The sequence below is a fragment of the Hemiscyllium ocellatum genome, assembly GCF_020745735.1.
Source record: "Hemiscyllium ocellatum isolate sHemOce1 chromosome 38 unlocalized genomic scaffold, sHemOce1.pat.X.cur. SUPER_38_unloc_4, whole genome shotgun sequence".
Taxonomy (NCBI): domain Eukaryota; kingdom Metazoa; phylum Chordata; class Chondrichthyes; order Orectolobiformes; family Hemiscylliidae; genus Hemiscyllium; species Hemiscyllium ocellatum.
In genome coordinates, this window is record NW_026867522.1 from 428,479 (window position 1) to 452,607 (window position 24,129).

Here is a 24,129-nt window from a genome sequence, read left to right on the forward strand (position 1 = left end):
ATGTACTGCACTGTCAGAGGGTTAGTGCTGAGGGTGTACTGCACTGTCAGAGGATCAGTGCTGAGGGCGCACTGCTCTGTCAGAGGGTCAGTACTGAGGGTGTACTGCACTGTCAGAGGGTCAGTGCTGAGGGTGTACTGCACTGTCAGAGGGTCAGTGCTGAGGGCGCACTGCTCTGTCAGAGGGTCAGTACTGAGGGTGTACTGCACTGTCAGAGGGTCAGTGCTGAGGGTGCACTGCACTGTCAGAGGGTCAGTGCTGAGGGCGCACTGCTCTGTCAGAGGGTCAGTACTGAGGGTGTACTGCACTGTCAGAGGGTCAGTGCTGAGGGTGCACTGCACTGTCAGAGGGTCAGTGCTGAGGGTATGCCGCACAGTCGGAGGGTCAGTGCTGAGGGACTGCCACACTGTCGGAGGGTCAGTGCTGAGGGAGTGGGTACTGTCGGGGGAACAGTGCTGAGGGAGTGCCGTGCTGTCGGAGGGTCAGTGTTGAGGGAGTCTGCACGGTTGGAGAGTCAGTGCTGAGGGAGTGCCGCGCTGTCGGAAGGTCAATGCTGAGGGAGTGGGCAGTATCAGAGGGTCAGTGCTGAGGGAGTCTGCACTGTTGGAGGATCAGTGATGAGGGAGTGCCGCACGTTTGGAGGGTCAGTGCTGAGGGAGTGCCGCACTGTCGGAGGGTCAGTGCTGAGGGAATGCCGCACTGTCGGAGAGTCAGTGCTGAGGGAGTGGACACTGTCGGAGTGTCAGTGCTGAGGGAATACCGCACTGTGTGGGGGTCAGTGCTGAGGGAGTGCTGCACTATTGGAGGGTCAGTGCTGAGGGAGTGCCGCATTGTCGGAGGGTCAGTGCTGAGTGAGTGCCGCACTGTTGGAGGGTCAGTGCTGAGGGAGTGGGCACTGTAGGAGAATCAGTGCTAAGGGAGTGTGCACTGTCGGAGGGTCAATGGTGAGGGAGTGGGCACTGTCGGAGGGTCAGTGCTGAGGGAGTGGGCACTATCGGAGGGTCAGTGCTGAGGGAGTGCCGCACAGTCGGAGGGTCAGTGCTGAGGGAGTGCCGCACTGTCGGAGTATCAGTGCTGTGGGAGTGCCGCACTGTTGGAGGGTCAGTGCTGAGGGAATGTCGCACTGTTGGAAGATCAGCGCTGAGAGAGTGGGCACTGTCGGAGGTTCAGCCCTGAGGGAGTGCCGCACTGTCGGAGGGTCAGTGCTGAGGGAGTGGGCACTGTCGGAGGGTCAGCCCTGAAGGAGTGCTGCACTGTCGGAGGGTCAGTGCTGAGGGAATGCCGCACTGTCGGAGGGTCAGTGCTGAGGGAGTGCCGCACTGTCGGGGTTCAGTGCTGAGGGAATGCCGCACTGTTGGAAGGTCAGTGCTGAGGGAGTGGGCACTGTGGTAGGATCAATGCTGAGAGAGTGGGCACTGTCGGAGGGTCAGTGGTAAGGGAATGTCGCACTGTTGGAAGGTCAGTCCTGAGAGAGTGGGCACTGTCGGAGGGTCAGTGGTGAGGGAGTGCCGCACTGTCGGGTGGGTCAGTGCTGAGGGAATGCCGCACTGTCGGAGGGTCAGTGCTGAGGGAGTGGCACTGTAGGAGGATCAGTGCTGAGGGAGTGGGCACTGTCGGAGGGTCAGTGCTGAGGGAGTGGGCACTGTCGGAGGCTCAGTGCTGAGGGAATGCTGCACTGTCGGAGGGTCAGTGCTGAGGGAGTGTCGCACTGTTGGTGGGTCAGTGCTGAGGGAGTGGGCACTGTTGGTGGGTCAGTGCTGAGGGAGTGGGCACTGTCGGAGGGTCAGTGCTGAGGGAGTGGGCACTGTCGGAGGGTCAGTGCTGAGGGAGTGTCGCACTGTTGGTGGGTCAGTGCTGAGGGAGTAGGCACAGTCGGAGGATCAGTGCTGAGGGAGTGGGCACTGTCGGAGAATCAATGCTGAGGGAGTGGGCACTGTCGGAGGGTCAGTGCTGAGGGAGTGGGCACAGTCGGAGGATCAGTGCTGAGGGAGTGGGCACTGTCGGAGGGTCAATGCTGAGAGTGTGGGCACTGTCGGAGGATCAGTGCTGAGGGAGTGGGCACTGTTGGAGGATCAATGCTGAGGGAGTGGGCACTGTTGGAGGGTCAGTGCTGAGGGAGTGGGCACTGTCAGAGGGTCAGTGCTGAGGGAGTGGGCACTGTCGGAGGGTCAGTGCTGAGGGAGTGGGCACTGTCGGAGGGTCAGTGCTGAGGGAGTGCTGCACTGTCAGAGGGTCAGTGCTGAGGGGGTGGGCACTGTCGGAGGGTCAGTGCTGAATGAGTCAAGCTGCATGATGCTGGTTATTGCTGTCTAAAGCAATGTGTTTGATATTATCTTTGTGTTCACTGAAGTTCAATTTTAACTCACTGTACATTGTGCCATGTTTTGAATGTGATGCTGCTGTTGATCTGAAATTCCAAATGACCTTGGTCTTCTTAGATCTACGAGTATGCCTACCCAGATGTGTCGACCTCCTATGGTGACTTTGAGAATCGGATCGAGTGGTCAGGGAGCAAGGAAACCTCGGATATCCAGGAAGCTACAATCATGCTGCACAATGTCAGCTTCTCAGATGCTGGTACTTACCGGTGTTTCTTCAACAGAACCTTTACCTACAGGAATGGCGAGTTCATATTCTTCACCCAAACAAACAAGACGATCAAACTGGATGTGGTGGCTAAAGGTAGATGTTGTGTGTCTTAACAACTTTGGTTCAATTGTAGGACATATGAGGAATGTCATCATTTTAACAGAAAGATTTTTGCAGGTTAATCTGCCCTTCAGAGCTACAGACAATTTCTCAAGGAGAAGGGGATTGAAAGGCAGGACTGAGCTCTTCAACCAGAAAGGATCATAAGAAATAGAATTCGAAGTAAGGCTATTCGGCCCACTCTGCCATTCCGCATCGCTGATGGGCATTTCAATGCCACTTACCCGTACTCTCCCCATATCTTTTAATTCCTTGCGAGATTAAGAACTTATCAATCTCTGCCTTGAAGATATTTAACATCCTGGTCTCCACTGCACTGCATGGCAATGGATTCCACAGGCCCACCACCCCCTGGCTGCAGAAATGTCTCTTCATTTCTGTTATAAATTAACCCCCCCTCCCTAATTCTATGGTTGTATCCCCGCCATTTGGAAACAATTTAACAGTGTCCACCCTTTCTAAGCCATGAATTATCTTGCAAGTTTCTATTAGATCTCCCCTCAATCATCTAACCTCTAATGAATACAATCCCAGGATTCTCACCGTTCATTGTACATTAGACCTACCATTCCAGGGATCATCTGTGTGAATCTCCGTTGGACTCGCTCCAGTGCCAGTATGTCCTTCCTGAGGTGTGGGGACCAAATTAGCCACAATATTCTAAATGGGGCCTAACCAGAGCTTTATAAAGTCTCAGTAACACATCACTGCTTTTACATTCCAACCCTCTTGAGACAAATGACATTACATTTGCTTTCTTAATCACAAACTCAACCTGCAAGTCAACCTTTAGGGAATCCTGCACTAGCACTCCCAGATCCCTTTGTACTTTGGCTTTATGAATTTTCTCACCATTCAGAAAGTAGTCCAAGCCTGTATTCTTTTTTCCAAAGTGCAAGACCTCGCACTTGCTCATGTTGAATTTCATCAGCCATTTCCTGGACCACTCTCCTAAACTGTCTAGATCTTTCTGCAGCTGAAAATGTGGTGCTGGAAAAGCACAGCAGGTCAGGCAGCATCCAAGGAGCAGGAGAATTGATGTTTCGGGCATGAGCCCTGCTTTCTGCAGCCTCCTCACTTCCTCAGTACTACCCACCTGTCCACCTAACTTCGTGTCATTGGCGAACTTCACCAGAATGACCCCAGTCCCGTTATCCAGATCATTAATGTATAAAGTGAACAGTTGTGGCTCCAACACTGAACCCTGCAGGACCCCACTTGTCACCGGCTGCCATTCCAAAAAAGAACCTTTTATCCCAACTCTCTGCCTTCTTTCAGACAGCCAGTCCCCAATCCATGCCAGTAGCTCCCCTTGAACACCATGGGACCTCACCTTACTCAGCAGCCTCCCGAGAGGCACCTTATTAAAGGCCTTTTGGAAGTCTAGGTAGAAGACTATATAGCGGAGAAGAGGATTTGAAGTTTAGATAGTGGAGAAAAGGAATGGGGATCAGCTCCCATTCGAGAGAATCTCCCATGGTCCCCAGTAATGTGGATACTGGTCTTCAGCCAATTCTATTCACTCCACGTGATATTGAGAAATGGATGGAGACACTGGATACTGCAAAGGCAATGGGCTCTCCCATCATTCCGGCAATAGTGCTGAAGACCTGTGCTCCAGAACTTGCCGTTCCCCTAGCCAAGCTGTTCCAGTACATGTTCAACACTGGCATCTGTCCAACAATGTGGAAAATTGCCAGGTATGTCTTGTGCATAAAAAAAGGACAACTCCAATTACGGCCCAATCAGTCTACTATCAATCATCAGCGAAGTGAGGGAAAGTGTCACCAACAGAGCTATCAACCTGCTTAGTGACGCCCAGTTTGGGTTCCTCCAGGGTCACTCAACTCCTGACCTCATTATAGCCTTGGGTCAAACATGGACAAAGGGAACTGAATTCCAGAGGGGAGGGGAGAATGACAGCTCTTGACATCACAGACGCTGGCAAAACTGGAATAAATGGGTATTGGGGGTAAACACTCCCCTGACCGGAGTCATACCTTGCCCCTAGGAAGACAGTTATGGTTGTTGGAGGGTCAGTCATCCTAGCTCCAGGACATCTCTGCAGGAGTACCTCAGGGTAATGTCCTGGGCCCAACCACCTTCAGCTGCTTAATCTAAGACCTTCCCTCCATCATAACATCAGAAGTGGAGATGTTCTCCAATGATTGCACGATCTTCAGCACCATTTGCAGCTCCTCAGATGCTGAAGCAGTCTGTATCCAAACGACAAGATCTGGACAATATCCAGGCTTGGGCTGACAAGTGGTAAGCCACAAATGCCAGGCTATTACCATGCCCAGTAAGAGACAATCTAACCATCATCCTTTCACATTCAATTGGTGTTGCCATCAGTGAATACCCCACTATCAACATTGACCAGAAACATAAACACAGAGGCTACAAGAGGTCAGAGACTGGGAGTTCTGTGGTGAGTGACTCACTTCCTGACTCCCCAAACCCTGCCCACCATCTGCAAGGCACAAGTCTGGAGTGTGATGGAATGCTTCCCACTTGCTCTGGATGGTGACAGCTCCAACTTGAGAAGCACGACACCATCCAGGTACAAAGCAGCCCCTCGCTCCCTCCCTCCCTCCCTCCTCCCCCCATCGACGCTCAGTAGCAGCAGTGTGTACCATCTACAAAATTCACTGCAGAAACTCACCAAAGATCCTCAAGCAGCACCTTCCAGACCCACGGTCACTTCCATCTAGAAGGACAAGGGGCAGCAGGTACATGAGACCACCACCCCCTGCAAGTTCCCTCCGAGCCCCTCACCGTCCCAACTTGGAAATATATCGCCATTCTTTCAGTGTCACTGGGTCAAAATCCTGGAATTCCTTCCCTAGGGTCTACATACAGCAGGTGGACTGCTGCAGGTAAGAAGACAGCTCACCACCATGTTTTCAAAGGGCAATTCGAGGTGAGAAATCCTGCTGGCCAACCAGCAATGTCCCTATCCCACAAAATGAGCTTTAAAAAAACCCTGCAGACAGAAGTAAGGGCACGCAGTCCGAGTAAAGTGCAGATCACCAGCTTTAGCAATCTCAATTGAGGGACGCGGTGGGACATGACTCAGAAACTGAGCGTAGGCTGGAATCTGAATGATGTAGACACAGAACTGGAAGATGCAGAAACACGGGCAGCATTTGGAAGGAGAGCAACAAACTCTAGGAATATGACAGTGAGAAATATGGTGACTGTTCTGTGACATTTAGAACACTGACTGCTACTGGAAACCATGAAAGCTCTTGTGATTTTACAAGCGTCAGGCAGTACCAACAAATCAGGAGAGTCATTATTTTTGTTGCATCTTTTCCCTCATTGATGACCTACTTTAAACCCTCGATGCTAAGCTACTTATCAATATGGACACTACACCTGCTCTGCAAACCATAATCTGGATGTTCAAGACCTACCCTCATCTAACCCTGAATCCCAACAGGTCGCCTAGCCCTCAACATCTATCAAGATTAGAGTAGTGCTGGAAAAGCACAGCAGGTCAGGCAGCATCTGAGGAACAGGAAAATCTGGATGATTCCTGATGAAGAGCTTTTGCCCAAAACATCTATTTTCCTGCTCCTCAAATGCGGCCAGACCTGCTGTGCTTTTCCAGCACCACTTTAATCTTCACTGTGAACTCCAACATCTGCAGTCCTCACTTTCACCCCAGCATCTATTGTCACCCTTAACCCACACTATTACCCTGACTTCCAAAATTATATGCAGATTAGAATTGCACTTAGATTAGAATTATATGTAGATCAGAATTACATGTAGATTAGAATTATATGTAGATTAGATTTGAATTTAGATTAGAATTATATGTAGATTAGAATTATATGTAGACTAGAATTATATGTGGATTAGAATTGTATTTAGTTAGAATTATATTTAGACTAGAATTATATTTAGATTAGAATTATATGTAAATTAGAATTATATGTAAATTAGAATTGCATTTAGATTAGAATTGTATGTAGATTAGAATTATATGTAGATTCGTATTATATATTTAGATTAGAATTATATGTAGATTAGAATTGTATTTAGATTAGAATTATATGTAGAGTAGAATTATATATAGATTAGATTTGAATTTAGATTAGAATTATCTGTAGACTAGAATTATATGTGTATTTAGTTAGAATTGTATTTAGATTAGAATTATATGTAGATTAGAATTACATGTAGATTAGTATTATATTTAGATTAGAATTATATGTAGATTAGAATTATGCGTAGATTAGAATTACTTGTAGATTAGTAATATATTTAGATTAGAATTATATGTGGATTAGAATTGTATTTAGTTAGAATTGTATTTAGATTAGAATTATATATAGATTAGAATTATATGTAGATTAGTATTATATTTAGATTAGAATTATATGTAGATTAGAATTATATGTAGACTAGAATTATATGTGGATTAGAATTGTATTTAGTTAGAATTGTATTTAGATTAGAATTATATGTAGATTAGAATTATATTTAGATTAGAATTGTATGTAGATTAGAATTATATGTAAATTCGTATTATATATTTAGATTAGAATTGTATGTAGATTAGAATTGTATTTAGATTAGAATTATATTTAGATTAGAATTATATGTAGATTAGATTTGAATTTAGATTAGAATTATATGTAGATTAGAATTATCTGTAGACTAGAATTATATGTGGATTAGAATTGTATTTAGTTAGAATTGTATTTAGATTAGAATTACACGTAGATTAGTATTATATTTAGATTAGAATTATATGTAGATTAGAATTACATGTAGATTAGTAATATATTTAGATTAGAATTATATGTGGATTAGAATTGTATTTAAACTAGAACTATATGTAGATTGGAATTATATGTAGATTAGCATTGTATTTAGTTAGAATTATATTTAGATTAGAATTGTATTTAGATTAGAATTGTATTTAGATTAGAATTATATGTAGATTAGAACTATCTGTAGACTAGAATTATATGTAGATTAGAATTGTATTTAGTTAGAATTGTATTTAGATTAGAATTATATGTAGATTAGAATTACATGTAGATTAGTATTATATGTAGATTAGAATTATATGTAGATTAGAATTACACGTAGATTAGAATTACATGTAGATTAGTAATATATTTAGATTAGAATTATATGTGGATTAGAATTGTATTTAGTTAGAATTGTATTTAGATTAGAATTATATGTAGATTAGAATTATATTTAGATTAGAATTGTATGTAGATTAGAATTATATGTAGATTCGTATTATATATTTAGATTAGAATTGTATGTAGATTAGAATTGCATTTAGATTAGAATTATATTTAGATTAGAATTATATGTAGATTAGATTTGAATTTAGATTAGAATTATATGTAGATTAGAATTATCTGTAGACGAGAATTATATGTGGATTAGAATTGTATTTAGTTAGAATTGTATTTAGATTAGAATTACACGTAGATTAGTATTATATTTAGATTAGAATTATATGTAAATTAGAATTACATGTAGATTAGTAATATATTTAGATTAGAATTATATGTGGATTAGAATTGTATTTAAATTAGAATTATATGTAGATTAGCATTGTATTTAATTAGAATTATATTTAGATTAGAATTGTATTTAGATTAGAATTGTATTTAGAATAGAATTATATGTAGTTTAGAACTATCTGTAGTCTAGAATTATATGTGGATTAGAATTGTATTTAGTTAGAATTGTATTTAGATTAGAATTATATGTAGATTAGAATTATATTTAGATTAGAATTATATGTAGATTAGAATTGTATTTAGATTAGAATTATATGTCGATTAGAATTATATGTAGATTAGAATTACATGTAGATTAGAATTACATGTAGATTAGTAATATATTTAGATTAGAATTATATGTGGATTAGAATTGTATTTAAATTAGAATTATATGTAGATTAGAATTATATGTAGATTAGCATTGTATTTAGTTAGAATTATATTTAGATTAGAATTGTATTTAGATTAGAATTATATGTAGATTAGAATTATATGTAAATTATAATTATATTTAGATTAGAATTGTATGTAGATTAGAATTGTATTTAGATTAGAATTATATTTAGATTAGAATTATATGTAGATTAGAGTTATATGTAAATTAGAATTGTATTTAGATTGGAATTATATGTAGATTAGAATTATATGTAGATTAGAGTTATATGTAAATTAGATTTGTATTTAGATTGGAATTATATGTAGATTAGAATTATATGTAGATTAGCATTGTATTTAGATTAGAATTGTATTTAGATTAGAATTATATGTAGATTAGAGTTATATGTAAATTAGAATTGTATTTAGATTGGAATTATATGTAGATTAGAATTATATGTAGATTAGAGTTATATGTAAATTAGAATTGTATTTAGATTGGAATTATATGTAGATTAGAATTATATGTAGATTAGCATTGTATTTAGATTAGAATTGTATTTAGATTAGAATTATATGTAGATTAGAGTTATATGTAAATTAGAATTGTATTTAGATTGGAATTATATGTAGATTAGAATTATATGTAGATTAGAGTTATATGTAAATTAGAATTGTATTTAGATTGGAATTATATGTAGATTAGAATTATATGTAGATTAGCATTGTATTTAGATTAGAATTGTATTTAGATTAGAATTGTATTTAGATTAGAATTATATGTAGATTAGAGTTATATGTAGATTAGAATTGTATTTAGTTATACTGAATGCTGCAGTGGGTCAGTGAGGAGTTCATTGTTGTGATAATACACATTAATGTCAGTGTAACGTTAAATTGCAAGCTGTTGTAAGTGTGTTTGTAGATGTACATTAACCCGATCATTACACTTGGCTTCCATTTGCCTGCCATTTTAACACACCGCTATTTTCCCTGGCTAACATCTCTGACTTGGGCTTGCTGCAGTGCTCCAGCGAAGCTCAGAGTTAGCTGGAAGAACAGCACCTCTTTTCCACATGGGAACTCTGTGGCCTTCTGGACTCAATACTGAATTCAGTAACTGTAGAGCCCGGACATTTCCCAGGTCTTTCACCCCTAACCTCCACATCCTAGGCCCTGTCATCACACGAGCTGTTAGCCATTGTCATCTGCTAATGATCCCCAGGAGCAGCCATTGATATCCCTAGGATGACCTTTTCCTATTTCTTTTTCTGCCTAACTATTGCTCTATCTCTTTGGGCCCCATTTCCACCGATTGTTCTTCCCCCATCCCATGATTAGCATGTTTCTGAAGAAGGGTCATTGGACCCAAACATTAACTCTGCTTTCTCTCCACAGATGCTGCTGGATTTGTTGAGTTTCTCCAGCAATTTCTCTGTGTTTCATCACAGTTTGTTCTTGTATTATGTATTACAGACAGAGTGGGGTGGGGCTGGGTTGGAGTGTCATTCCTCTCAAACTGGCATCGAGAAACCTTCACCACAGACCTGACCTCTCTTTCTGTGACATCGTCAGATCTCCTCTGGAAAGCTTATACTACAGTTCTCCCCAAGTATTCATCCTGTTAGATTAGATTCCTTACAGATTAGATTAGATTCCCTAGAGTGAGCAAACAGGCCATTTGGCCCAACAAGTCCACAAGTCGAAGAGTAACCTACCCAGACCATTTCCCTCTGACTAATCCACCTAATACTATGGGCAATTTAGCATAGCCAATCCACCTGGCCTGCACATCCTTTGACTGTGGGAGGAAACCTGAGCATCCGGAGGAAACCCACACAGACACTGGGAGAATGTGCAAACTCCACACAGGCAGTCCCCCAAGGGTGGAATCAAACCCCAGTCCCTGCCATTATGAGGCAGCAGGGCTAACCACTGAGCCACTGTGCTGCCCTATCTTTGACTGTTCACCCTTCTCACATGTTTAGGTTTCTCTGTTTACATTTTTCCATTGTTGGCCTGTTTATATCTTGATGTAATTATCACTCATTTCCCATTCCTCCCCTACCTTGAGTGGCTGCTGGAAAGCCATTCTCAGTGGTTCGGCCAATCATCCTCACCATGTTCCCAGTTCTGTTAAAGGAAGGAGCCAGGTTGCTGACCACCTATGAGCATTGGATTTGACAGTGGATCTAGTCACAGTCTCCTGAAGGACTTTCAGGCTAGATACCAGTTAGAATTCAGAGCACTGTGTGGCTCTTTTACATAAGGTATGGTTCTGGCGATCACCAGACTAAGTCTACTGTCAAGATTCTGGAGTCCTCATTCTTATTACTTTGGTTAGTGTTTGGAGTCTGGTGGACATGATAACAGGTTTCCTTTATGCTAGCCTCTATCCTTCAGTCATGTTTGGACATTTCCAAGAGCAGGGAGCTATGCGGTGTAGGTCGTCAGAGATGCAGATACTGAGTTTGGAGCAAAGGTTTAGCCAGCTGAATATCATCTGTCTCCTTCAGTCAACACTTTAGGCAAAATCTGATAAGCCCTGCTCGATCTGCAGGCCTCTTACCCCACCTCCCCTTCACCCCCACAGGCATCCAACATGGGGACCAGCCTCTGTTGCATGATTATTCCACCTCTCCCATCAACTCCTGAGCTTACCTTAAAGCTGCCTCAGGGTACACTGGTAACTTCAGTCTCAAGGGAAGTTGAAACTCAGGGCCAGACATTCAATTCATGGTCTGGACTAAGTTCATCCCAGGACAGCTCATTAATTTGTTTATGGGTGAGCTCATGATCAGAAAACAAGATTGGAAAAAGTTTAGGGGTGGCACGACAGCCCCAGGGATCTGGGTTCGATTCCAGCCTCGGGCAACTGACTGTGTGGAGTTTGCACATTCTCCCCGTGTCTGCGTGGGTTTCCTCCGGGTGCTCCGGTTTCCTCCCACAGTCCAAAGATGTGCAGATTAGGGTGAATTGCATTAGATTAGATTAGATTAGATGATTTACACTGTGGAAACAGGCCCTTCAGCCCAACAAGTCCACACCGATCCTCCAAAGAGCAACCCGCCCAGACCCATTCCCCTATATTTACCCCTTCACCTAACACTGTGGGCACTTTAGCATGGCCAATTCACCTGACCTGAACATCTTTGGACTGTGGGAGGAAACCGGAGCACCCAGAGGAAACCCACGCAGACACGGGGAGAATGTGCAAACTCCACACAGACAGTTGCCTGAGACGGGAATTAAACCCAAGTGCCTGGTGCTGTGAGGCAGCAGTGCTAACTACTGTGCCACCGTGCTGCCCCCAAAATTGCCCATTTTGGGGGGCGTCATGGTGACCATGCTAAATTGCCCAAAGTGTTAGGCGCATTAGTCAGAGGGAAATGGGTCTGGGTGGGTTACTCTTCGGAGGGTCGGTGTGGACTTGTTGGGCCAAAGGGCCTGTTTCCACGCTCTAGGAATCTAATCTAATCTGTAAGGAGTCTAATCTAATAGGAAGGGCCTGTTTCCACACTGGAGGGAATGTAATAATTTAGCCAATCCCTCTTTCCAGTGTTTAGTCCATAACCCTACGATTTGTGCTTATGTGCTGTTAAGTACATCAGGAGATGTGCGTCAAGCAGCTGTCAGTGCATCCAGGAATGCAGTGTGTAGCCAACATTGGTGTAACATTCCAAAGTAGTGCTTCATTGGTGTAACATTCCAAAGTAATGTTCATTGAAACACACTCCACTTTTCTGCAGAAAACCGGAAACTAGCGTCCATCATCGGAGAGATCATGATGTACTTTCTGAATGTTGTGCTGACCCTGTGGCTGTTTGCAGAGATGCTTTATTGTTACAAGAAAATCGCAGCCGCTGGAGAAGAAGCTATTCAGGAAAATGCGTGAGTACCAAACCTAACGACAAACTGGGGGCAGATTCAAGCCTTTCGATTGATGTGACAGACACCCTTCACAACATTTTCTTCGACTTCCCAATGGAATTTGACTTTCAAGGATGTGACAAACAAACTTTAAAAAAAGATGCCATTTCACTGGAGGCAGTTCAAAGAAGATTCACTGGAATGATCTCGGATATGTCAGGATTGTCTGATAACAAAGGCTATACAGATTGGGACTGGACTGTAGAAGAATGAGGGGATCCTGTTGAAACATACAGAATTCTTAAGGAGCTTGACAGGGTGAATGCTGAAAGGATGTTTCCCTTCACAGGAGAGTCTAGGACCAGAGGGCATGGTCTCAGAATAAAGGGATGCCAACTTAAGTCTGAGATGAGGAGGAATATTTTTTCTCAGAGGTTTGAGAGTCTTTGCAGAGTCTGTTCCTTGTGTATATTTAAGGCTGAGACAGATTGATTGTGGGTTATGGAGAATCTGTTAGCTTTTGTTCAGAAGACAATCCCTTCATTCTGGGGTTCATCCTAGTGGACCTTCTCTGAACTGCCTGAAATGAAATGTTATCTTTCCACAAATACGGAGACCAAAACAACTCACAGTATTCCAGATGTGGTCTCCCCAGGATCTTATATAGCTGCAGTTAGACTTCATTACTCTTATACTCAAACCTCACTTTTGAAATAAGGGCCAACATTCCAAGAGCCTTCTAATTACCTGCAGCAACCAATGAAGGTGTTTATTGAAGGATCCCAAAGTCTAGCAGAGAGAAGCTATTTCCTTTGGGTGGGAGAGTTCAGAAGAGGAGGAAGGGGTGTTGTCAGGAAGCAGGGGAGTTGTCCACCAGTACACTCGTGGATCAGGTGATGAGGGCATGGCTGGCTAGTCTTATATACCCTTGAGTTTAGAAGACTGAGAGGGGATCTGATTGAGACGTATAAGATTATTAAAGGATTGAACACTCTGGAGGCAGGAAACATGTTTCCGCTGATGGGTGAGTCCCAAGCTAGAGGACACAGCTTAAAAATACGGGGTAGACCATTTAGGACAGAGATAAGGAGAAGCTTCTTCACCCAGAGAGTGGTGGGTGTGTGGAATGCTCTGCCCCAGAGGGCAGTGGAGGCCCAGTCTCTGGATTCATTTAAGAAAGAGTTGGATAGAGCTCTCAAGGAATGTGGAATCAAGGGTTATGGAGATAAGGCAGGAACAGGATACTGATTAAGGATGATCAACCATGATCATATTGAATGGTGGTACAGGCTCGAAGGGCTGAATGGCCTGAGGATGTCACCTAGAAAGGGGACAAAACGTTTGCAACAAAAACTTCCAGCTCTGCGAACAGAACCACAACAACGAGCACCCGAGCTACAAATCTTCTCCCAGACTTTCCTGCACCTATTGTCTATTATCCAACTTTAATTGCCCAGAAGACAGTTAAGAGTCAATGTATGTGGAGTCACATGTAGGCCAGAACAGATCCTAAAGAACATTCATGAGGCAGATGAGTTTTCCCAACAATCAGGAGATACAGTCACCAACTGCTAACCTTCCCTGAAAAGACAAAACCCTTTCTGATTACCTGGAAACTAATATTGTGTGATGTTCTGCTCTTTTACACAGATCGGACTACTTGGCAATTACATCAGAAAGCAAAGAGAATTGTACAGGGGTACAAGTGGAGGAATAACATCACCCAATCAGCATTACATCTACAGAGTCTTTTTAAACATAGGTATGTGCATATGAAACAGCTTCAATCCAGTTACTCTGCCAAATGCAATCAATAACTTCAAAATACTTGTTATGTTCAGCTGCTGCTTTCCTGTTGGCCAGTTTGTTCACATTACCCTGCTTAGTCACAAACAGGAATGAGAATGAGAATTAGAATAAAATTACAGGAGTGCAGTAAAAAATCCATAATGTCGCTACACACGGTACAAAGCATCTAGTTACAAATCTTAGAGAGTTAAAATAGATTGAGTACAAAAATAGAGAAACAAAGAAAAATGCTAAAAATTCTAGATTACAGTTCTTCAGAAAATAACTTTAGGAGAATTAATAAGTGTTACAATCCTTCTATAGCCTCCAGTTGCTTCAAGCTGAGGGATTTCCACGAGTGGCCTCTCTCCTATGAGCCGGCCTGATCCCAAACAGGCGAGCGAGCCACTGACCACCATGTATAACAGACAGACTGCACCACTCCACTCCTCCCCCACTGACCACTGACCACTCCACTCGGCCCTCACTGACCACTGACCACTCCACTCAGCCCCCGCTGACCACTGACCACTCCACTCAGCCCTCACTGACTGCTGACCACTCCACTCCATCCCCGCTGACCGCTGACTACTCCACACCACCCTCACTGACTGCTAACCACTCCACTCCTCCCCCACTGACCACTGACCACTCCACTCTGCTCTCACTGACCACTGACCACTTCACTCCACCCCCACTGACCACTGACCACTCCACTCTGCTCTCACTGACCGCTGACCACTCCATACCATCCTCACTGACCACTGACCACTCCACTCCACCCCCACTGACCACTGACCACTCCACACCACTCACACTGACCACTGACCACTCCACTGCACCCCCACTGACCGCTGACCACTCCACGCCACCCACACTGACCACTAACCATGCCACTGCACCCCCACTGACTGATGACCACTCCACTCCACCCTCACTGACCACTGACCACTACACTCTGCCCTCACTGACCACTGACCACTCCACACCACCCCCACTGACCGCTGACCACTCCACTCTGTGCTCTCTCTGACGCCGACCACTCAACTCTACCCTCACTGACCACAAACCACTCCACTCCACCCCTACTGACCGCTGACCACTCCACTCCACCCTCACTGACCACTGACCACTCCATTCCACTTTGCCCCCGTTGGCCACTCCACTCCATTCTTCGCCCACTGACAGCTGACCACTCCACTCCACACCACTGACCACTGTCTGCTCTGCCCACTCCAGCCCCACTGACGATTGACCATCGAACTCTGTTCTAGCTTGCTGACCATCCCACTCTGCTCCGGCCCCCTAACCCCTGATCATCCCACTCTGCTCTGGCCCCTGACCCCTGACCATCCCACTCTGCTCTGACCACTGACCCCTGACCATCCCACTCTGCTCTGACCACTGACCATCCCACTCTACTCCGGCCCCCGACCCCTGACCATCCCACTCTGCTCCGGCCCCCTGACCCCTGATCACCCCACTCTGCTCCGCCCCCCTGACCCCTGACTGCCCCAGCCTGCTCCGGCCCCCTGACCCCTGATCATCCCACTCTGCTCTGACCCCTGACCCCTGACCATCCCACTCTGCTCTGACCACTGACCATCCCACTGTACTTTGGCCCTCGACCCCTGACCATCCCACTGTGCTCTGACCACTGACCATCCCACTCTACTCCGGCCCCCGACTCCTGACCATCCCACTCTGCTCTGGCCCTCTGACCCCTGACCGCCCCACTCTGCTCCAGCCCCTGACCACTGACCATCCCACTCTGCTCCGGCCGCCTGACCCCGACCGCCCCACTCTGCTCTGACCCCTGACCATCCCACTCTGCTCCGGCCCCCGACCCCTGACCATCTCACTCTGCTCCGGCCCCCTGACCCCTGACCACTGACCATTCCACTCTGCTCTGGCCCACTGACCATCCCACTCTGCTCCAGCCCCCTGACCACTGACCATCCACTCTGCTCTGACCCCCGACCACTGACCGTCCAATCTGCTCCTGTCCCCGACCCCTGACCATCCTGCTATACTCCACCTTACTGACCACTGACCGTCCCACTATGCTCTGGCCCCCTGAGCACTGCCCATCCTGCTCTGCTCTGTCCACTGCCCATCCTGCTCTGTTCCGTCCACTGCCCATCCTGCTCTGGCCCCCTTACCGCTGCCCATCCTGCTCCGGCCCCCTGACCGCTGCCCATCCTGCTCTGCTCTGTCCACTGCCCATCCTGCTCCGGCCCCCTGACCGCTGCCCATCCTACTCTGTTCCATCCACTGCCCATCCTGCTCCGGCCCCCTGACCACTGCCCATCCTACTCTGTTCCATCCACTGCCCATACTGCTCCGGCCCCCTGACCACTGCCCATCCTACTCTGTTCCATCCACTGCCCATCCTGCTCCGGCCCCCTGACCACTGCCCATCCTGCTCTGTTCCATCCACTGCCCATCCTGCTCCGGCCCCCTGACCGCTGCCCATCCTGCTCTGTTCCATCCACTGCCCATCCTGCTCCGGCCCCCTGACCACTGCCCATCCTGCTCCAGCCCCCTGACCACTGCCCATCCTGCTCTGTTCCATCCACTGCCCATACTGCTCCGGCCCCCTGACCGCTGCCCATCCTGCTCCGGCCCCCTGACCACTGCCCATCCTGCTCCAGCCCCCTGACCACTGCCCATCCTGCTCCGGCCCCCTGACCACTGCCCATACTGCTCCGGCCCCCTGACCACTGCCCATCCTGCTCCAGCCCCCTGACCACTGCCCATCCTGCTCCGGCCCCCTGACCACTGCCCATCCTGCTCCGGCCCCCTGTCCACTGCCCATCCTGCTCCAGCCCCCTGACCACTGCCCATCCTGCTCCGGCCCCCTGACCGCTGCCCATCCTGCCCTGTTCCGTCCACTGCCCATCCTGTTCTGTTCCGTCCACTGCCCATCCTGCTCCGGCCCCCTGACCACTGCCCATCCTGCTCCAGCCCCCTGACCACTGCCCATCCTGCTCTGGCCCCTTGACCACTGCCCCTCTTGCTCCAGCCCCCTGACCACTGCCCATCCTGCTCCGGCCCCCTGACCACTGCCCATCCTGCTGTTCTCTGGAGCTAGAGTTTGTTCTGACTGAGAGGTGAGAGTGTCACTGAAGGAACATGCAGCATTGTTACTTGTCTAACAAAGAGACTGTGTCAGCTCTAAAGAAACATCAGCTGGGAGCTGAGGCAATCGAATACCAAGTGATTTGACACTTAGATGTCAGAAGCATTGTCCTACAATATTGTTCTTTCTTGTGTCAGCAGTAACTCTCTCTCGATCTGACCAACAGTCATTCATCAAGCGTAAGGGGATACTTTCTGCTTGTTTGGAGGAACATTGACCCCTGTCCATAATAATATTATTACAATGGAGTCTGTATTTTAATAGTATGCTGAGCCACTCAGACATGAATATGAATGTTAGTGATTGATGTTTCCCACAGGGAAATGGGTGGGATTAAGAAGCAGCTTCACCTGTTGCTAAAACACAATGTCTCCAAAATTAAACGGGCTTGAATTTCACAGGATTTGCATGGTTCCTGCTGAGTTCAAGATGAGAAGCTCTGACAAAGTGGTTAGCATCTTTGCTAGCAGCATTCAAGATCTGTACAATCACAACTATTTGTGGTAAATATGTTTGTAATGAATAGGTTATCTCATTGTGTAGTCTACTGTAGCCAGTGTATAACAGATATACACTGTTATATATCTAACAGATCAATGGTACCATGTGTTATTTAATATCTGAGGGCCCCAACATCACAAATACCAGTCTTCAAACAATTTGATTAACTTCACATTATATCAAGACACAGCTGAAGGCACTGGCTGTTTTTTTGTATTCATTTGTTGGATGTAAGTATTACAGATTGGGCCAACATTCATAGTTCATCCATTATTGCTGCAGCAAGGTGCAGGTGAGCTGCTGTCTTAAATCCCTACAGTTCACACGCTGCAAGAGACAACTACCTGGCACGACAGAACGTCAGGATCTTGACCCATTGACACTGAGGTATCAGTAATATAGTTTCATGGCAAGATAATCTGTGGTGTGGAGCATGACTTCAAGGTGTTGATGTTCCCATGTATTTGCTGCCCTTGTCCTTCTAGATGGTAGTGATCATAACTTTGGAAAGGGCTGTGAAAGGAGCATTGGTAAGTTAATACAGAGTATCTTGTAGTTGCTACACAGTGCTGTCACTGTGCATTGGTAGAGAAGAAAGCAAAGGTTTGAGGTGGTGAATTAATGGGATGCTGAAGGTGATTGAGCCTAGGATGCTACGCCAAGGAACTCCTGAAGAGACATATCGAAGCTGAAGTGACTGACTTCCAGTAGCCACTACCATCTTCCTATGTGCCAGGTATGACTCCAACCAGCAGAGACAGCCCTCCCTAATTCCTACTGACTCCCCGCCAGGGCTCCTTGATGCCACATTCAGTCAAATGCAGCCTTGACATCAAGGGCTGTCACTCTCCCCTCCCCCCTGGAATTCAGCTCTTTTGTCTATAAGCTCTTCATGCTGTCAACTCTCCTGCCCCTTGGATGCTGCCTGACTGGCTGTGCTTTTCTAGCACTACATATTTTGACTCTGATCTGCAGCATCTGCAGCCCTTGCTTCTTTTGCCTGTGTTTGAACTAAGGCTGTAATGAGATCAGAAGCTGAGTGACCCTGGGGGAGCCCAAACTGGGTGTCACTGAGCAGGTTATTGGTGAGCAGGTGCTGCTTGGTGACCCCTTCTTTCACTTTACTGATGATCGAGAGGAGACTGATGGAGTGGGAACTGGCCTGGCTGGATTTGTCCTGCTTTTTATGTACAAGACATACCTGGGCAATTTTCCACGTTGCTGGGTATATGTCAGTATTATAGCTGGACTGAAAGAGACTGGCTAGGGGAGCAGCGACTTCTGGAGTACAGGGTTTCATTGCTATTGTCAAAATGACGTGAGGGCCCATCGCTTTTTAAGTATCAAGTGCCTCCAACCATTTCTTGATCTTACCTGGAATGAATTGAATTAGCTGAAGACTGGTATCTGTGTTGCTGGCGACCACTGGAGATGGATCATTTGTCAATACCATCACTGCATCACTGTGCACTGATGGTTAAAGATTATTTTAAATATTTCAGCCTTATTTTTTGCATTGATGGGTTGGTCTCCCCCTCCTTTGAGTTTGGAGATATTTGGGGAGCATCCTCATTCAGTAAGTTGTTTAGCTTTATTAATCATTAGGAATGAGATTTGTGATGAAGGGCTTATGCCCAAAATGCCAATCTCCTGCCCCTCAGATGTTTCCTGACCTGCTGTGCTTTTCTAGCACTACACTCTCAACTTTTTAAACTTCAGCTGAATTATTATGTAGAGCTGTGGAAAGATGTGAATGCATTGGAGAGAGAGCAGAAATAGCTTACAAGAAGGGTTCCTTGGTGAAGAACTTCAGTGTTGAGGATAGATTGAAGAAGTTGGGACTGTTCTCATGAAGAGAGAGGCTAAGAGGAAGTCTAAGTGACATTTTCAAAATCAAGAGTGGGCTGGAGAGACTAGGTAGGGAGATAATGTTTCCACTTGTAAAAGAAACAAGAATGAGAGGGACGTAACTTTGAAGTGAGTTGCAAAAGAAACAGGGGTGATGCATGAAATGTTTTCACACAGGGAGTGGTTAGCATATGGAAATGTACTCTCTGGAAATGTGGTGGAGCTAGCTTCAATTCAGGCAGATAATGGACCATTACTTGGCAGGAAATTGGCATGAGGTAATAATGCTTGTTTGAAGATCTGATACAATGGACTGAAGAGGTCGTCTTCTGACCAGTAACAATTCTGTGGTTAAGTGAATGATTGGAGTTTGCAGGACTGCAGAACGTGGATCTGATCCATTGGCAATGAAACCAGTTAGCTCTGTCGACAGTTAGCTCTGTCGACAGTTAGCTCTGTCGACAGTTAGCTCTGTCGACCACTTGCTGCCTCTGTTTGGAATATGTTGACTCTTCAGCTTTAAGTTTGCAGGTGCTGCTTCTGGAACACTGTTCTGCTGTTTTTATTGAATTGGGCTGATCTCCTGGCTTGATGATATTGGCTGAGTGGAGGAAATTGCTGATCTGTGAGGTTGCAGATTGTGTTTGAGTATTATTCTGCTACTGTTAATGGCCGACAGTATTTAATTGTTGCCCAGTCTTGAGTTGCTAGATCTATATTTAGTCTGTCCTATTTAACATGATTACAGTATCGTATAATACAATGAGGGATATTTACAATGTGAAGGTGGGACTGTGTCTGCACCAGGACTGTGTAGTGGTCACTCTTACTGATACTTTCATGGACAGATGCTTAAGCACCCAGAGGGTGGTAATGGTGAGGTCAAGTAGGCTTCCCCCCCTTGCTGGGTCCCCCACGGTGAGCAGACCCAGTCTAGCAGCTCAATCAATATCGTTGTGGCTGAGCTATTCTTGGTGGTGGACATTGAAATCCCTCATCTGGAGTGTATTCTACTGTCTCGCCACCCTCAATGTTTCCTCCAATGTTTGTTCATCAGCCGAGAGAGGACAGTATGTGGTAATCAGCAGGCGGTTTCCTTGCCCATTTTTGATCTGATGTCAAGAGACTTCATGGGGTGGACTCACAGGGCTGCTTCCTCTCAACTGCATCCCACTTCCAACCACCCCTGCTGCATCTGTCCTGCTGGTAGGATAGAACACACCCAGGACTCGTGCTTGTAGTGTCTGGAACATTGTCTGGGGGTCATACTTGACTCATCGCGAGACAACTTTCCTGGTTTAGTAAGAAGAACTTTTCAGTGTTGTAGGGGACTGTGTTTGAGGTTGGTTCTGGTCTGGCAGTCTGTCCAATATCTTTTTTTTTGAGGCATTGTAGCATTTGGTACAAACAAATGGCTTGCTAGGCTATTTCAGAAGAATTACAGGTAAGGCCAGATCAGGTAAGAATGGCAGATTTCCTTCCTGAAGGATATCGGTGAACCAGATGTGTTTTTATGACAATTGACAACAGTTACACAGCCACCATGAATGCAAGGTGCCGTAAATTGAAATTGCACCATCAGCTGCTGTGGGATTCAAATCCAAGTTACCAGAGCATTATCTGGGTCTCTGGATTATTAATCCAATAGCAATATCTCAACACCATCATCTCCCCCAAAGTACAGGAGATGTAAGATCAGACAATTGACAAATAATCTATGAAAACCAGGCTAGTGTTTTCTTGTCATGTAAGTATAATTGGGCTACTGGACATGCATATTTGAGGGGGCATACATGAGGATCAGTGGTCAGCACAACATCGTGGGCTGAAGGGCCTGTTCTGTGCTGTACTGTTCTATGTTCTACAATTGTATAGAGCATGTCTTATGAGAATGTTGCAATTATGATGAGTATTGGCTTATTTTTTTTTACAGATGTTGGGAAAAGTGAGAAAGGATTGATAAATGGAATGGCCATGTGAGTGAACAGCTTCTAGCTTCATGAAGGAGCTAAACTTCATCATCTTGACTCTTTTATGAAACTCAAGTTTCACTTCCAAGATAATGTTTAAGACACTAAAACAAGCATGTTCAAACACAATCAATACTGCACTTGACAAGGTCTTCCGCATTTGCCAACCTGACGAAGCTGTGGCCTTGGAACTGCACTACAGTGCTTACAGGATAGCAATCTAGCTGCAACCTTGCAATGCAAATTTAATCTTTTTTTAACAAATTGATTATGCCACAAAAATGCTTGCAAAATCTTGACCAACAGAGCAGATTTTCTTTTGATGTTGCCAGTTATTTCACTGCAAGGTTTGAAGGTTGTGCATTGTCTTGTATCGAATGCATTTTTTGTTTGTTGTGCCGTTGACCCAAAGGACTGCACATCATTCATTCATCGCTTCTTTTCATTCCTTACTGTGCACACCACCGGTGTATTGTCTGGAATGAAAACTGCATCACAAAGTCTGAAACACAATGTAAACCAGTGTACATCTGAAATAAAACTAAAGTCCTGGGAACATATAAATCGGTGAGCATTGCTAAGCAGATATTTCAGAAACTTTTCACTTCAAAATTTGATATTTTGACTCACTTCTGAAACTTAAACTTTCCAGAATTTATATTTTAATATTTTCATTGTTGTACACTTCTTGTAATTTGTTCTAATTTGAATGTTTTCCATCCCTCTAATCAGGAATCTTTTTGATGCTTGTAATCCTGTGATGAAACAACTTCAGTTTTTTGCATGTTGCATCAGGTCCTTAACGAGAAAGTAGTTTTGCACAATCTGGTGGCACAGTGGTCATGTGTTTGTTTCTAAGCGATCAGATCCATCTGTGAGTCCCACATGCCTCGAATGTGTGTTATAGCTTGTTCAAACAGGCTGATTAAAATAACTACACTCTACTGTTTCCCGAAGGAGTAGGGCTGCAACAAGGAAGGGCAGAGCAATGAATCAAATTGGAGCTCCATCAGTCAGGAAGGCAGTCAGCTCTGTCCCAAAGGGAAGGAATTGTCCAAAACAGCATCATAATTTATTCCTGCAATAACCGGTAAATATTTTAATCGTCCAGTTCAAATGTCGTGACATGTGAGATTTGAACTGGATCTTCTGGCCCAGAGGTAAGGATACTACCATTGCACCTCAAGATCCCTCACTGCATTAACTGTTGTGCTGTCAATATCCTGTTAATTGTTCACCTTTGACTTATATCGCTGATATCCCTTATTCAGGCTTCATGAGTAAAGCTTCAGCATCCAACACACATTGTATGCCTCTTATTGCAGCCCATCTATTTTATACACGTCGACCTCCTGCTGCAAGTGCTAACTCACAGTCCTGTTCATCTGCTCACTGACACAAGTCCATTTCCCCAGTCCATTTACATTGTACTTCTCATTCAAGTGAAATCCTGGAAACTTTTCTGTCAGCTCATTGCATTCCTATATTTATACTGCATGCCTTTTGTCACAAGTAGATCTGATCTCCTATCTTCATGCATGATCGGTGGGTCAGTAACAGGACTGGTACCTCACCTTAAAGCATGGATGTGAAATCCTCACCGTTTCTTCACATTTTCCAGTGGAGTCAACCAGACATGAAAGTTCAACTCTCCCTGCATAGAAAGCAATGGGTCAGTCCACAAAACATCATCAAACTATAGATTTTAACTGAGTTTGGCATCGGAACTGCTACTTCAAAATCAATTTACAACTTTGAGGCTTGTCATGTACAAACATCTGAATTGTGGGCATATCCTGTACCTCAGCATGTCTATGAACTGTGTAGCTCCCCTGAAATGTAAAAAGACATGTGGTGTAATCTGCACAGGCAGCATGGTTTTGTATGATTGTAAGAAAACTGTTTCATTAGAAAACCCTGGGCCAAACAGCTGGCTTCAGAACAAATACATTTAATTTTCATAACAAAAAATAAATGGTGTACTGTGCTCCTGTCACATCTCTATTTGTAACAATGGTATTGAAAACAGTTAGAGTTTGACACTGCAGATGGCTGATACATCGAACATTGAGCATTACAGTGCAGTACAGACCCTTCAACCGTCGATGTTGTGCTGATCTGTGGAACCAACCTGAAGCTTATCTATCCCTCACTATTCCATTCTCAGCCATATGCCAATCCAATGACCATTTAAATTTGGCAAGTCTGCAACTATTGCAGGCAAGGCATTCCACGCCCCTACTACTCTCTGAGTAAAGAAACTATCTTTGACCTCTGCCTTATATCTATCATGCTTCAATTTGAAGCTATGTCCCCTCATGCTAGCTATCACCATCTGAGGAAAAAGGCTTTCCCTATCCACCCTATCTAATCCTCTGATTAT

General features: G+C 44.9%; 1 protein-coding gene across 5 annotated transcripts in view; it reads left to right on the forward strand.

Annotated features, from left to right (window-relative positions):
* Positions 1-23,739, forward strand: part of LOC132808765 (sodium channel subunit beta-1-like) — a 73,316-nt gene extending 49,577 nt beyond the window's left edge. For all 5 annotated transcript variants that reach the window (XM_060822210.1, XM_060822212.1, XM_060822213.1 and 2 more), the window contains exons 4-7: positions 2,439-2,682; positions 12,377-12,518; positions 14,148-14,259; positions 21,710-23,739. In XM_060822210.1, coding sequence (XP_060678193.1) covers positions 2,439-2,682; positions 12,377-12,518; positions 14,148-14,214 — 453 coding nt within the window. In that variant the 3' untranslated portion in view covers positions 14,215-14,259; positions 21,710-23,739. The remainder of the gene's footprint in view (positions 1-2,438; positions 2,683-12,376; positions 12,519-14,147; positions 14,260-21,709) is intronic.
* The last annotated feature ends 390 nt before the right edge of the window (positions 23,740-24,129 follow it).